The 16959-nt window shown below is 37.3% G+C and overlaps 1 protein-coding gene across 1 annotated transcript in view; it reads left to right on the top strand.

Annotated features, from left to right (window-relative positions):
- LOC120790172 (collagen alpha-1(XXI) chain-like) overlaps nt 1-16591 on the top strand; it is a 29458-nt gene extending 12867 nt beyond the window's left edge. The window contains exons 18-20 of the mRNA XM_040127523.1: nt 1736-1789; nt 2159-2212; nt 16534-16591. Coding sequence (XP_039983457.1) covers nt 1736-1789; nt 2159-2212; nt 16534-16591 — 166 coding nt within the window. The remainder of the gene's footprint in view (nt 1-1735; nt 1790-2158; nt 2213-16533) is intronic.
- The last annotated feature ends 368 nt before the right edge of the window (nt 16592-16959 follow it).

Genomic DNA, 16959 nt, shown 5'->3' on the forward strand with positions numbered 1-16959 from the left:
ACTAAGGTGCATAACATGTAACTGCAACATCTCGAGTTTACCTTTCATATTTGTCATACCCCTCTCTCCCTTTGTTTCCTGTCACTCTCTATACTGTCAGCTACTGCTAAATTTAATCCGGTTAAAACAAAATATCTGAACACTGAACAGAGACTTCCCGCACTAGCAACTACATTTTGTTGTAAAGGACAGTGCCAAACTGACGAATGCACTGACACAGTATTGAGGTCCAGCTTTCATGGTGCCATGTAGCAGCATGCGACATACTGAGTGGCCTGACCAATGCTAATTGGTCCACGAATAACAATTGGTATTTAAATGCTTTTTTGTAGAGCAGTTTTTAAATGGGACTGGTTTGCAATTACTGACCACCTGTCTTACATTTGTTATTACCCTACACAATGACAAAGCTCTATTTATTAATTTGAGGAACACTTGAATTGAATGAATTGTAGATAATGTGACTAACACTTCAATGAAGTGAAATCATTTAAGGCATAAATCAATCACTGAACACTTAAAATGATTCTATTCAGTACGTATATGAACCAAAGTTACAATTGTAACTTCATGAAAAGCCTATGTACTGATGTATATCTTTACTATATTGTTTAAAAGAAATTTTTTTTTCTTTATTGGATAGTTGAAGAGGAAAACAGGCAACTGTATGTAGTATCAGTCGGCTACCTGTACTACATCTTTTTGAACTAATCCAAATGCTGTTTCTAAAAGTCTGTCTAGAGTTAACTTATGATAAAAGTCATCATTTATAACATGATAAATGCAAAGCTCTCTAAACTCTGAGAAGTCCAAGTTTAAGCGAAACAGTGGCAGCTTCTTATGTAGTACTGGATCCCCCCCACAAATGCCGTTTATTGCTCCAATAGTGTGGTAATATTTATTGAAAGGAATGCAGTGACATTCAACTGTAGGCTCGGTACTTGGTACTATCCCTGACATTTTTGTGTCTTGCATTGTGGGAATTTTCTTAAACATTATTCCATGTCACACTAGCTACTTTGGCAGCTGGTATATATGTATCTACACGCTAGCAGGACTGAGAGTAATCCATTATCTCCCTGTCAGTATCACAGCTGTTAGAGACTGTGATGTTTCCTGTTGCATGAAAGCCCTGATTAGGTTGAAATATACAAAAAACAGTGGTCATTGGAGATTTGTATACAGCATGTAAAGAGTATATAGTATGTATAGTATGGTAGTATAGTATGGTATATAGTTTATATAGTATAGTACATAATAAGCTCTTGTGTACTTTTGAAATGGAAGTCTTTAGTTGAAAATTAGTTGAAATCTCTTAATCCAACATAAATTGTAACTGCATCCTGGTGCTCCTCAAGCACATATAATTACTGGGCTGACCTGATTGTTGCCAGTTTCATTGTTTCTTGATAATTAATTCAGGGCAACATTTATCTGTAAGTATCTCTTGATTAGAAAGTAATGCCAAAATATTATCAATTTGAATTTAAATAGAGATGTACAGATTCATGTACTTTATATATTCGACTGGTGAAATGCAACCAGCCCTGGCTACCACACTTGTAGTGCAGTGCAGAGGTACTCTGAATTGTGCCACTTTTTTAGTGCCACTTCTAATGGCTAGAACTAGTGGCCTAATTAACAGATTCAATTCACCAACATGCAAAGCATTCAAAGTGGTAATCTTGATCCAATGATCAAGAAATTTTTATTTTATTATGATGTTTTTATACAGGGTCTTCCTGGTGATAGAGGTGAACCAGGACTTCAGGGAGAGGCTGGATCAGTGGTAAGATATAGTTCTGTTTACCAATCATGTGTCTACAACATTCATTAAACCTGGTTAACTTACAGTTACAGGGTGTAAAAGCTTGAAATCTGAGCTGTCAGTCCATGAAAATGAAATATCATGCCAAACTGAACAACGTAACCACATGAAGCCAGATGTACAGTAAATAATTCAATTATGAATGAAAGTTAAGAGAAGAGAACTGAACCCTAATTCTGGCGGTTTGGCTTTCTAATGATGCTCAGTGTGTGTGTTTGGGATTTCCACAGAAGATTCTACAGGTTTAGCAGTGCAGTGTTGGAAGTGAGACAGATAAATACTGTAATAGTGCTGGATTTGGCTCTCAGAGTATGTTTGTTGTCCAACCAGGGAGAGCCAGGACTACCAGGCGCCGGTGGACTGGTCGGTCCACCAGGACCCAAGGTCAGTGTGGACTGTAGATACTGGGAGACTGGGTGGGAGACACACATTAAACTCCTTGACTGTAGAACATGTCATGCAAAACCACAGGCATTAATACTGTACTGTATCCTAGTTTAACAGCCTCTAATCTTCAGGGAAAGCTTTCCTCAAGTTTTCTGAGCCTGGCTGCAGGGATCTGCTCTCATTCATCCACAAGAGCATTAGTAAAGTCCAACAAGAGCATTAGTAGGACCACAGATTAATTAAAATGAGAGAAGTTCTAGTCTTTAAAACACCAACATTTCATTGCCTGACTGTATTGTATAAGGTAGCCTTAAAAACCTTTTCTTTAGCACGATGAGAGATTTAAAGCTATGAGGTTGTCAATAATTGTGGTACACTGAGGTATTGAGATGTCCACTGTTTCTCTTGACACTGTTACCACAAAGGGAAAGTGAGTAGCTTCCTGTGTGAAACCGAAACAAGCAGTCTCTTAGCCTACATCTTTCCCTATGGTAGTAATAAAAGTATAAGGAAGATATCAGACAGTCTTACAAACATCAGTGTTAATTTACACAGTAAATATAAAAACACTCTCCACTTCTGTTAGTTAATGGAAATAACACCACTGCAGGAGCGTAGGCCTTGTACGTACAGTATATGGGATGTCCCCCTGTGGTAACTTGAAAAGAGCAAGAAGCTAAATGAAAGAGCACATGCTCACATCTGCAAGCATGCCCACCAACTACAAGTATTTGATGCTATTTTGAGTCTTCTCGGAACTCCTTTGAGTGTTCTACCAGTTTAACTTGCAGCCACACTCCTCAGTAATTTAGGACTCTTCCTGTTTTCATAATAAACTACTTTCCCCAAGAATCTGGAAGTGATCTACACCAACTGGAGGGGGGTGAAACAGCCCACAGTTGGTGTCCACATTTGGCCATGTGAGGGGGTCAGAATATGTGTTTAGAAAAGACAGCAAGCAGCTAACTGTTGCGTTACTTTAGAATGACACAAACACCGACAAACGGCTAACCAACTTCGAACCAGAGTGCTCCCTGATGAGGTTAACCAATTCCACAAATCCCTCTAAGAATTGATTTCATTATGTTGCATGTGTTTTTTTTGCAAATGAGAAAATTGATACCACTCAGCTATCAGTAGTTAGTTAGCTTAGCTCAGCACAAAGACTGGGAAAGGAGGAAACAGGTAGCCCGGCTCTGTCCAATGATAACAAAATTAATCTGCCGGCACCTCTAAAGCTCACAGATTAACATGTTGAGAGTGGTACCAATCTTCTCATATAACTCTACACTAGGACATAAGTAAGCACCCCCCCCCCCAAAAAAAAAAAAAAAAATTAGTAAAAACTGAGACCCAGATTATTTCTTGACTCAAAACGTATATTAACAATACATTATTTTCACATATGTCTGCAGAATGTTTATACTGTATGTGTATGTAGAATATTCACTTTGTATGTTTTTCTTTCTCTTGTACAATACTAAAACTGCAACTAAAAGCCTTTGGCTAAGTTTAGGGGAATAGCTTCATCATAAATTAAAGCTGATCAATTCTGATATCAAGGATAAGATGGGATATGAGCTCAGCCTTCCAATGTTGAAGTGCGTTTGTACGCCCATCCTCTGCCCTAACCTCTACACCCTGTTGTCCGTGTGCTATATGAACACCACACTACTTCCTGCATTGGTATGTAACATTACCAGTGGGGGTACATAAATTGCTGTTGGAAATTAGTTGTGTATAAACACTGGAGACAGGATTAAAGGAATGAGAATATTATTGGCTTTATGGAAGTTAGTGATTGCCATGGATGCAGTAATTCAGTTCCAGTAATGAAGTGCTTATGGCACCGGTCAGTGGTGGAAACTAACAAAGAATATTTCCTCAGGTACTGTACTGAAGTACAATTTCCATTTTAAGATACGTTATGCTCCTATTTCACTACATTTCAGAGGAAAATATTGCAGGCCAACTTTTTACACCACTATGGTATCTGTCTGTTTTAGTTACAAATTCAGATTTTTGACAAGCAAAATATACGATCACTTAATAATATCTTATATCTTCAATATTCTTGAAAAAAAGAATCCAGCAGTATATAATGTAGATAAAATCGGCTCCATTTCATTCATCTGCAACATTAGAATACAGCTTACATGTTAAATACATATATATATATGTGTATGTATGTACATATATGGTACACATACGGTACAGTTTTATATATATGTGTATATATATATATATAGAATATATAAATTTTCTTTTGCATATTATGTCTAAAGTAATGGTATATCTATAGCTATTAGGGGGCATTGACACTCATAGGCCCATCATTTCATAATCTGTCCATGTTAATAACTTGTTAAATGTCTAGGTTGTTTCCAGCTACTGTCTTATTACTAGCTGCCTCTTCTTTGATAAAGGCATTACCTCATGATTCAGTACATACAGTAGCTAAACACAAATGCTTGTAAAAATGGCAGGACTACCAGATAATGAACTTATCACAGATTCCTGGAACAAGCTGGTGTTTACCAGACCTGAGTTGCATCACAGTTGCCACAAGACTAACAAACAGACATCATTTCTTCCTCAACAATGTCAGGGAACATTGAATGTCTTAATGATTAACTGGAAAATGGTCTGACTTTAACTGAACACAACAATGTTTGCTCTAAAGACTTATTGCTTTTTGAGAATAATGTTGGGGTTAAAGGGGCACAGCTCAGAATTTTGCCTAGATTGTCTTGAGACTGAAGACTGTTAGATGAAGTGGCTTTAGTTGCTGCTACAGTTTTTTGGTGAATGCATGGTTTATGTGTCCAAGTTTGTTATTATTGACATAAATTTAATTATTTGACCCTTCATAGGATGTTAGATGTGACATTTAAGCCCCTAAGATATTTCTTTTCACAGTGATCGCTCTCTCGTGCTTTTCCTGTTATGACACTGCAAATAATATGGTATCAGATGCAATGTGTTTGCCATGAATCAAATTTTTCCCTGCATATACCAAATTGGCCAGTTATGAATCGCTGCAGCAAACAAATGAAGTATTTTGGCCGCACATATTCAAACTGTTTTGGGTACATATGTTTGATTTTTTTCCAATATTTGTTGAAGTCTGAAAAGGACATTTACCTTGGAGCAGTCTGAATATAAATAAACCACAGATGAGCTGAAAGCGTTGCATGTCTAACAAGGTTTCAGTTCTGCTCTCGCACAAGAAGTCAACTGAGCAAAGATATTATGTCTTTCTCAAGCCACAGTGAGATGAACCTGGAGCACTTAGGGCTGATTTCACTGAACTAGTAAATACACACAGCTTCAACAGAGAAAACCATTTGACAGTTTGTCATGTTAAATAATTGTATTAAAGACAAGTATTTTTTTCTTTTTAAACGGAGCCCTGCAAAAGTACCTTCAGATTTGTTTTCTCTTTTATTAATTGCCCAGTAGAATGAATTCCGCTTATAATAGTCCCATATAAATTGAATTCCTGGGTCAGTGTTAGGCCATCTTGTGTTGCAATGAATAATTTCTACATTTTTCCTGTTTTTCACAAGTTTAGAGGCTCTCAAGGAAGCCTTTCTTTATGAACTCCTCAATATGAATCCAGCAATGTTGATAATAGAGATATAAGTACAGATGTGCCCCAACTGAAAATCCAGCATTTGTTATTTTTTATACCAGGAGTACCGGGAACATAACCTCAGTGTCTTCAATTGACTACCAGGGTCAACGTGGACGTGTACCTAGGAAAATGACTGAAGGTCAACTTAGTCTGAAGTGCTTCTCAAGTGTTTACCGAAGCAGCAGTGACTGTGCTGTAGGAAACTGTGGTTTGTTTGATTGGCTTAAAAAGTTTTGGATAGTAACGTAAAAAAGCTTATCTGTGCATAGATGTTCCTCCTCGACCTTTGGGAACAAAATATGTTGAAGAGAATTTAGTCTAAGAGGTCTACTTGTTAATAATTTGGAGCTTTCAACTGTATTTTGTGGTCTGGACAATTCTTCATGCATAAGCTCCATTCGCTTACCTTTCAGCTGAGATTCTCTTCACCATGAAGCCTATGACTATGTAGCCTGTGAGTTAGGACCACAGCTACACAATGGTTGTGTCCTCAGTACTGGGACAAAGTGGGGATTTTAATGACCTGACGAGGCGTTTATGGTTGTACTTGCCACATGGTGGATTTAAAAAAAAAACAACTGATTCTTTGAAACGGCAATTTCACCTTCATGTCGTAAGGTACAATTTACATGGACTATAGCTGAAACTGAAAAAGTGAAAGAATGAATTAATCTGAGAAAAGTTTTTTGGCGTCTAGTCAAACAGTTTTTAGGGTGATGGGGCTTGCTAGAAGACTTTAGAATCACAACTTAAGTATTTCTGAAAACCTGGCTACACCCTTGGTTTTACTGTGTTTTTAATATTACAGATGTCAATGTTGTGAAAATTGTCTTATCAGAAAAGGGCCGGTAAATATGCCTAAAATGATATCAGTTCCCATACCAAGGAGTTAAACACCCAGTGTTAGTAAAGAAGTAAAAAACAAACAACCCCCACACAAACACACACACACACACACAAAGAAAAGAAAAAAAAAGAAAAAGAAAAAACAGATGTAATCTCTGTGGAACCCAATTAGCTGCCAGTGTGGTCACCGCCTTAGGAAACATCTTCCATTGACTGTAAAGAATTTCTGTCTACCCATCCATGACAGCTCCATTGAATGTTAATGAGGCCTAAACTTAGATCTACTGTATAAGGCTTCAGGCTGTCAGCATGGTCTTTAATCACACAGACACACTTACACAGACACACACACACAAACACTCCCAAATACGCTTAGACATACACAGTCTTTCAGCAACATACACCAACTTTTAAGGACTTGTGGATTTGATGTTTCATACTTAAGTGAAGCAAGTTAAAAATGATCAGCTTTATGGTAGTTGTAGGTCTCTTATTAGCAGGCATTGAGTTTTCTACACCCAAAATTATGGTTTTTCAGATGCAGCTGTTTGAGGTTCTCATGCCAATGAGAGATAGTGTATATCATACACTCTTTCCCTGTAATTACTAATTGTACAGTTACCCTTAAGAAAACATTCGGAAAGATGTTTTAGCGATCAAAACGGGAATTCTCTCTCATGAGTTTCTTTTAAAAAACCAGGACAAACAAAAAGAATTAACATTAGCAGAAGTATGTTTTCAAGTATGAAGAAATAGTCCGGTGATTTTATGTTGCTTAAATAAGCAAAACCATGACAATAGTCTTTGTGTACAAACAATAAAGAAGCCTCTGTGGGTTTAAATTGGGTTTATTTTTAACCCCTGTGCTTGTAATTTCGTAGCAAGTTCAGAGCCCTCCTAACTACATGTGTAAGTTACAGCTTCTCCACCCCTCAGGCTGTGAGACCTCCAAATCAGCAGTTTTTCACCAAAAGTACAGATGTGCAGAGACGCCTGGGGGTCACCTGGTTGAGAAAAGTGATACTAATGTCGAAAACCGTGCACATAGATTAATAAACTGTATGCTCAAACTAAATGCAACAGATAATAAAACTGTAAGGATAAAAAAACATTGTTTTTGGAAGAAACTTAGTCGATGAATGAATACGATCATACGTAGATTGACTGATAATTCCTGATTGTATTTCAGAGAGGTCCATCTTGGAAGTTTTTTTCTAACTGTATTTTAGTATCTGTTTGTGTAACTAGCGATACAATGTTCAAAGATGTTTTATTAGAAAACTACAGATGGATGAGAAATTAAAGGAAAAACCAACATAAAATGTCTTAGTAAGGCGTTTGGCCACCACGAGCCACCAGAACAGCTTCAAACAGCTTCAAAATGCGCCTTGGCATTGATTCTACTAGTCTCTGGAACTCGACTGGAGGGATGGTGGTGGAGAGCGATGTCTAGCACGTTAGTCCAAAATCTCCCATAGGTGTTTAATTGGGTTGAGATCTGGTAAATGCGAAGGCCATAGCATATGATTCGTATCATTTTGATACTCATCAAATCATTCAGTGACCCCTTGTGCCCTGTGTGGATGCATTTGCTACGTTTCTCCACTATTTTATTCAAGTTTTTCCTTTAATTTGTCACCCTTCTGTATTTCTTCAGCATCGCTAATGATTCCAAACAGTCCAGCGTAAAAAGTGTAAATAACTGAGTGAGTCAAAGCAGTGTTGGCTGAACATACAGTCATTAATGTCGTTAATTTTGCTGCAAAGTAAATTTGAAATTAATGCTTTAACTCAACTATGTGCAGTACATTATGTGCAGAATTTGAACATTTCTTACTTTGGCACATTGTAGTAATAGTATCAAACAAGACACTGCACAAGTTTAATTGTTCTGCAAAGATTGTTTCAGGAAGTATTTTCCCAATTTTTAGTTTACCAATTAAGAGTTTTCTTTGGGTGATTTTCTCAGTGTTTCTTAACAAAGAAACACCAGAGTCCCTGGATAATGTAACAATGTATGTATATATTTGTTAATATTATTATTATTTTCTTTTTTTAATACAGTCTGGCTATGAAAGAAAAGCCAGTCAGGCTGTAGCAGATACTAAATGATTCATTGTTGCAATTTGGGACAAAACACCATGGGTGTTATATGTTTTAGCATCCTACAGATTTAACATTCTACAGTTTAAAAAAATTAGGCTTGTTTCAGGGTTTTCAAAATATTTATATTTAAGTATGACCACTTTTAAATCCAACAAAGCAAATAAATAAATAAAGTATTTAGCATTTCTTCACCAGTATTTAATTCATGTTAACAGAAGATAAATTGAAATATGTTATGTTCGAAAATTAATTGGTAGTGTCTTATTAATTTACTAAAGAAGTTTCAAGGAGTGAACCATGTAATGCTTTACTATTTGTAGAGGAAATACAGACAAAGTTTGTTGAGGTGTGTTTATAAGTAGTTGACGGTTTCAAAATGAAATTTGCATAAACAACAAAAGAAGAGCTAACTGAATAAATATGAAATATCCAAATAGTTAAAAATGTTGGGGGGTGAAAGGAGGACTTCGACTCATGACTTTAGTATTTTCAACCTCTTGCTACGGCCCTGTGGGCTATGCTTGCTGAATTAATCCGATATTGACACAGAATCCAAAAGGAAACTGATTTACTGTAAACTGCTGAATATATTCCCGGGTTTCTACAAAGAATAAACCTTACCTTCCACTCGGTACAAGTGATGCACATATTCGAATTTAGAGTTAATGGACCTTGAGAGTTGTAGCTTAAAACTGTAACCTCACAGTCTTGTACTTTTGACTTTTTATCAAAGGACTAGATACAGTATTTCCTAACATTGCCGATCCACTTTTATGCTATTGACTCCCCCAAAAGAGTTTCATGTCCATCTAAACCTTAAAGTGGTCAAATTGTCAATCACCTAAAATTGTCTAAGCAGAATGGCAGCACAATGAAAGGGACTACGACTTCCAGGCCCCTGGATGCTCAAAATAACCCCTCCCACTTCGCTTCTCAATAAAATATCTCCAGAACAATACATTACAATTAAGAAATGTAATAGCTGAACCATCCCACATTAAGCCATTTAATAAGGTGATTAATCATAGTGATTGTGGAGGCACATTAGTTTGCTGTTTTACTCATGTAAATGCTCACAGTGAAGCAAATGAGGCACATCCCTCGACAGATACTGACCCCCAACACTAAACACACACACAGGATATGCTATTTATAAAGGTAGAGTGCACAGACATGCTTCCTGGTGTAAAGTGACATAATTTGAGGTTAGAATTAATCAGCCAACCCCACACTTGCTAACAGTCTTCTTTCTTTCATCTATTTTTGTCATGGCGCGTGGACAGGCGGTCCTGTGGCAGTTGGCAGGTTTTCTAAAAATTTTCTAGAGCAGAAAAGGAGCGTGGTATAACAAGTAAAGGGTAAAAAATATATGGTCTATATAGTCTGTTGATAAATGCTTTTAATTTCAATTTAAATCAGAGACACTTATGTCAAGAAATTGAACATTTATTGCAAATGGTTCAACAGTCAGATTGGTGGGAAATGTTCTGCTCTTTGAGCAATTAATATCATATAATTTAACAATACCAAAAGATCAGCAGCTAAGGAGGTTGAAGTGGTGGAGGAAGTTGGAGCACATCAATAGTGTATACCCCCATGAATATGATTTGATGTAACTGGTCAGCTGGTGGCTAAGCAGCTCAAAAATGAAATAATGATTTTTACGCATGAATGAAGCAGCAATCATCAAGCAGAAAACTAGGCTAACTATTGTTAGCCTAGTTAAAGAGTCAGGTTACCCAGATTGCAAATAGATATATTTAGCTCGGGTGGTATCTAGCCATGCATATAGTTCTGTTTTTATTTTTTCCAGGTTTTAAAAGATTTGTCTATATGATTTCTGGATGTCTGCCCCCAACGGCAGCATTTCCTTTAAGAAACAATGTCCCTCTAACTCTGGACAGAACACATTGTCAGCAGTTATTATAGGGACTGTTTCTTAGGTGGACAGTAGCAAATTGGGACACTGAACAAACCATTTAACCATCCAGCACATGTCGACCTTTCTTTGTTATGTGGAGCAACTCGAATCTAGCCTGTATGATATAACAGTAGTTTTTTTTTCTGATTATGATTGGCTGGTCAAAGAAAGTTCACAGTGGCCAACAACTGTTTGAGACAAAAGCTTTTAGACACCCTATCTCAATGGGTCAACATCTTGTACTACCAGACATATACAACAAATACAGTATATCTGTATATCAAGATGGAGACATTTGATTCAACATCAAAGACTTCCCAGAAACGTCTCCCAAGCTGTTCCCACACCAGATGGCATGTGTAATACCTCCAGCATGTTCTAGGTATTCTCTGGGGTCTCATCCCAGTTGGTTGTGCCAATAAAACCATTAAAGGGAGGCCAGGAGCAATCCTTATCATATGCCCAAACTACCTCAACGAAATCCTTTCAACATAAGGGAGCAGCAGTTCTACTCCAAGCACATCCTCCTCCTCCACAGCCATCCAGCAAAGCAAACTAATTTCGACTTCTTGTATTTGCTTTTTCATTCTTTCAGTCACTCCCGAAAACTCATGACCATTGGTTAGGGTTGGAACATAGATTGACTGGTAAATCAAAACATTTAGCTTCAGGCTCTTCCTCTTTACCAAAGCAGGCAGGTATAGTATATTTCCTGAATACCTACTAAAGCTGCACCAATCAGCCTATCGTCCCATGATCTGCCTTACCCTCACTCATAAGCCAACCACAGAGATACTCGAACTCCTTCACTTGGGGCAGCTACTCGCTACCAGACCGGAGTGTGCAATCCACTGTTTAGTTTGATCCTCTGTCATATAAAAGGATCTGGTCAGAGATAGACTCTATTGTGTATTCTTGTATTTCTCTGCTTAGTGTGGGTATCTTTTAGTGACTTTTCTTACAGATCTTCAAGTTAAATTCATCCAACTGTAGTTCAGCTTAAAGACCTCAAGAAGTCACAGTCTTTTTAGTCTTTAACAATATATGACAGGGTGAAGTGGCAGATTAGCCTGCTCACAAGAAAGGACAGTGTCAGAGCACTTGGCTATTTTCTCTTGTTCCAGACATCCAGAGATTTATGTCATCTCGTCATTTATTGGGCCGTGGCGGGCGTCTTGGCTATGTAATTATTATGTCTTACGGGTTTATGTGCATAGTGTGGTGAGACTTCAAAAGGAAACAGATGCAGTGAGAGCTAATTCAGTTGATTCCTCACTGCCGACATGCAAAGCTCTGCACTTAAAATATATGTTTTTTGAGACCTAGTAACCTCTGTGTCTGCAGAGAGCTCAAACAGAGGGAAAGTGCTTTATATTTCGTGGTTGCATACCATACTTGAGGTGCTGCACTGAATTAGGACTAAAGTTAGACCATAGATGAGTCCAGGTTAAGAGGAAGACCAGGTTCAAGTCTAGAGCAACTTGGATTAAAACTAAGTTGAGATCCAGTCAACTTAAATTATGTCACAGGATTTTGTCTTAGATAAACCAAATAGAAGACGTTTTAGGACCACACACAGACACAAACTGGTCTCAACTTTGTTGCATACTTTTCTGATAATGTTGGAACATGATCGAATTTTCATCCATATTGAGAATTCACCAAATTGTTTTGATTTGACCATGTAATCTTACTTTTCTCATTTGTATTTTTTATATTTAAGTAAATAAACTAGCTAACGGCTATCCTCAAAATAATTTAAATCGTAACAAGACCAAAAGTTTATAGCCACGCCAGTGGCCCTGTGAATCTGTAGTTCAATCAGGAAAGACACAAGTCAACATGAATGCAGTAGTTTTATTTGATAAAGTCTTTGGTGTTGACCCCGTTGATTAAATAGATGTATACAGATAGAGCCCTTTATATAGCAGCGAATCAGAGATCCCCCTTGGGAGCCTTAGATAGGGCCTTGCCCCTGGTGGAGGTGTGGTTCTGGAGGGGCGAAGCTGTGAAGCGCCATAGAATGTAATGACAGCAGAGAGAGGCAAAATAGGTATGCTGGTTTAAATGTTATTTAGATACGTTGATCATTGTATGACAGCAAACCCAGTAAAATCCTTGGATAATAGTTGAGAGGTGGAGCCTCATAGTGATGACGAAACAGGCTGGCAGTTCTCTTCCTGCTTGAATTTGTGCTAAAAGTTAAAGACAACAATGTTTTGAGCTAATGTCAGCATGCTAACAGGCTTACAGTGAAAATACAAACTGATGATGGTAAGCAGGTAATGTTTACCATCTTAGTTTAGCATGTTGGCATACTAAAAATTTCTAGTTAGCACAAAGTACAGCTGTGGCCGGTGGGAATGATTAGCTATGCAGATATTTGGTGATAAACCAATTCATTTGAACAATTTAAAACACTGACCTGATGATGGCACTCAATGAAATGTCAGAGGATAGCCAAAGTGATTACCATTTGTCCTGCTGGGACCATAAATATCTGTACCAAATTTCATAGCAATATATCCAACAGTCTTAGAATCCATCTAACAGTTGCACAAATTTGTCAATGCGGTCTAAATGTTGGACCCAACACTGTCTTTCCTTTAGCCACACCAACAGCGTGGCTAAAAAAGGAGCAGGCCATGTGCAGATAATGGTTCTCCCATCATGCTTAAGCAAGTTAACACTTGTAGTGGTTGAGACAGAAAATGTGTCACACCAGCTTTAAGACCTTTAGGTATGCTATGAACCATTATAGGGAGCATTGGATATTGTAAATGGCATGTTGAAAATGAGGCTCTTACTCAGGTGCATTAAAAAATGGAACATGCATGGAATATGTTCAGCATACCCCTCACTTTGATGACTACTACAGTTAGCATCATTAACTTATGTATCTTATCTCTCTGATTGATTATTTTACAAGTAAATACAGCTGAAATCACAGCGTAGCCGTTGTTTTTAACTTATGTGTGTGGTGATTTTGTCAAATGATGTCGTGGTTATAAAATCAGGATTTTAGCAGTGCAGAGCAGCAGCAAGGAAAATGCTTGGAAGTGACTGCAGGTTCACAAGTTGTCCTAATGGGCCATGCTTCGGTCACTGTTTCTTACTTGTTCCATTGCCTCACAACAGAAACAGCAAAACATGTAAATGAGAACAGCTTTATGGTCAATTCGGCTGTATTAAATTATTGTATATTTGAGCACAGACAGTAGGAGAAAAGTAAACAGATAAAGGGCATTCCAGCCATATACTAGGTTTTGACCCAGTCATGTTATAAACTGAAGATCTTGAAAGGGTCATTCATGCTTGAATTTGATCCTGGTTTGATTGTTGTAATCCCTTTTATTCTGGTTGTCCCTAACAAATGGACCATTTCCTCATGTTTAAGTATCTTTTGATAAAAACTACAGTGACCAGCTGTTTTAGGATATTACTGAGAATTTTTTTTAAGTATATATTCGTGACCAAGTTTAAAATAGTTATGGCTTCAGTAGGATCAAAATTTACTTGGTGCTGAGTGCTACAGACAAGGTAGGGAAGACAAAGTGTTGAGAAACAAACATATGATCCGATTTGGTGTTTTCCTTTGATTTGTTGACAAAAATTAAAATATAGAATATGACCAGGCTTATCTTTAAACCACTACACCACTGGACACCCCAGGGTTTTAGCTTTTAATTATTGTCGTTTGATTTGATTTATTTATAGAGCCACAAAACATACTGATTCCAAGAGAAAAAGTCAGATCAATTACTTCTAATATGATCCCAACATGTTAAAAAGTAAGAGACACAAAACATGTAACATAATTAATGCAGTACAAAGACAGATATGTAAACCAACAGTTACATACACTAACAACATGTAAATGATGGCTCAAGTAAACTTTCAGGTTACTCTGGTGTGTATGACTTTTGATGTTGTAAAATCCAGAGAAAATAAAAAGAGTTGTGTATGTTGGGACAATAACAACATCAATTTTGATGTCTGTAATGTGGAAATCCAGAGATTATTTTGTATACATGTGAAGATTAAACAGAAGTGTCAGAGCGCTGCAGAGAATACCACGTAACTTGAAAAATTAATGGTCTGTAATACCAGACAACATATGCTTTTACAGCTTGTTTCACATGGCCATTGCCAATGGCAGTGTATTACAGTGCTACACACTGGAACCTTTTCAAATACCACTTGCATAGCAATACAACAAACATAGTTAAACAGTATGGATAGGTCTTGCGCGTGGTTTCAACTTTATTTTCATGTGTTGTGGCTTAAAATGTGTTTGTTTGTTGCTGTTCATTTTTATTCTAACAAGCTGCCGGCTTCCTGCAAGATCTCTGACCACAGGACTCGCCACACCACAAGCTGCCCATGCGTCAGTACTGTACCACTGCAAAAGATTTACATGCCAAATCCAAACTTTCCCTTTAAATTCAAATTGTAGAAATTCAACAGACTTTCACAGAGTCAAGCAAAAATACCAAACTTTCTTATATAATGCAGTACATAAATCTGAACCATTGCTTTTTTCCTGGAGTTACAGATGACAGGCCAGAGATCTAACAGTTGTACAGCCAAACGTTGTTAGGTTTATGAAAATTAGGTCTGAAAATTTGAACTTTGGAAGTGGAACAGTTGAATATGGAAGTTCTTTCTTGACCTTGGGATCAATATGTGTTAATATGTGTAACTGTTAAAAAAAAGTTGACTTACTAGCTTTTTCAGAGCTTTCAATCACATTTCTATTTTTTTTAATCAGCAAAAGGAAACACTCAGGTCATGTGATGACCTGAACCTTTTTCATTCAATGATTAATTTTACAGCATAGCATAAATCAGGTTTAATGAGACTAAGAATCTACCGCTATTCTAGTAACTTTATTAGACTACACCATGGTGATTTAAGCTAAATGCTAGCATCAGTATGCTAACATGCTCACAGTAATAATAGTAGCATTCTAATACTGCTGATGTTTACCATCTTAGTTTAGTGGGTTAGCATGCTAACATTTGCTAGTTAGCACTAAAATCAAAGTATAGCTGAGACTGACTGGAATGTCGTTAGTTTTGTGGGTATTTAGTCATAAAATAATGTATTGGACAAATTAAAATTTTTACCTGATGATGGCGGTAGATGAATTACCTAAGGGGTCATGAATGCCTGAACCACGTTTCATGGCAACCCATTCAGTTGTTGTTGGGACATGTCACCCACCGTCACAAACGTCAACCTCACGGTGGGGGATGACCAAAGTCGATAGGATTAATCTTCTGTGGACCAGGAATGTCTTTACAAACTTTCATGTCAGTCCATCCAGTAGTTGTTGAGATATTTCGGTCTGGACCGACTAACTGAGAGATGGACATTGCCATCCCCTGATGCCATCGTAGCTGGGAGGAGAGCCAGAAAAGGGTTCATCACATGATCTTTACTAGACCCTGTGCCTGTAGAAAATAGTTTCAAGGATTTGTTCATGCAATTGATCAGATTTATAATAATGTTTATTCATTAAAATTGACAGGATTTGCCTTTTAAGTGTTGAACATAGGTCAGTTTTCAAAATTTGGAAAGGTCAGTCACATAATTACATTTTTGTTACATGAAATTACTAATTTATTCACGTGTTCTTTCATTCGTTCACACTCATTCATTCACTAACTTGCTCACAAAGCAAGAAACACTGATTCGCCTTTGCCTCACAGTACTTCCTATCTATAGACCGATCAGCCACAACATTTAACCAAAAAAAAAAAAAAAAGATACCGTCAGGTACTGACATGTTTGTTGTGTCCTCAGGGACAGAAGGGAGATCCTGGGTTGGCTGGTGCTGCTGGAGCTCAAGGCGCCCTGGTAAGTTGATTATATGTACTTGCCATATGTGTTACAGAAGGCTGCATCAAGTGATTTTGCATGCATGAAGCATGTCATATCTGTCACTTGTTAAACGGCTCAGTTATTTGATATTAAAGCTAAAACACTACTCTGTAATGAATATAACAACTACAATGGTCAGAAAAAGATAAATGTATTAATACAAATAATTAGAGCATAATAGACTAAGTACTGAGTGTTACAGCTGCTGATGAATGCAGAGACTGCTTAGAAAACATATTTCCTGTTAACTTTGCATTATGTGGATATAACAAGCAAGTAGTTTTTAAGTGGTCGCATAAAGATTTTAAGGGAAGAATGATCAGGACATCAACATGAGACCTAAGATTC

The sequence above is a fragment of the Xiphias gladius genome, chromosome 5, assembly GCF_016859285.1.
Source record: "Xiphias gladius isolate SHS-SW01 ecotype Sanya breed wild chromosome 5, ASM1685928v1, whole genome shotgun sequence".
In the NCBI taxonomy this organism is placed as follows: Eukaryota; Metazoa; Chordata; class Actinopteri; order Istiophoriformes; family Xiphiidae; genus Xiphias; species Xiphias gladius.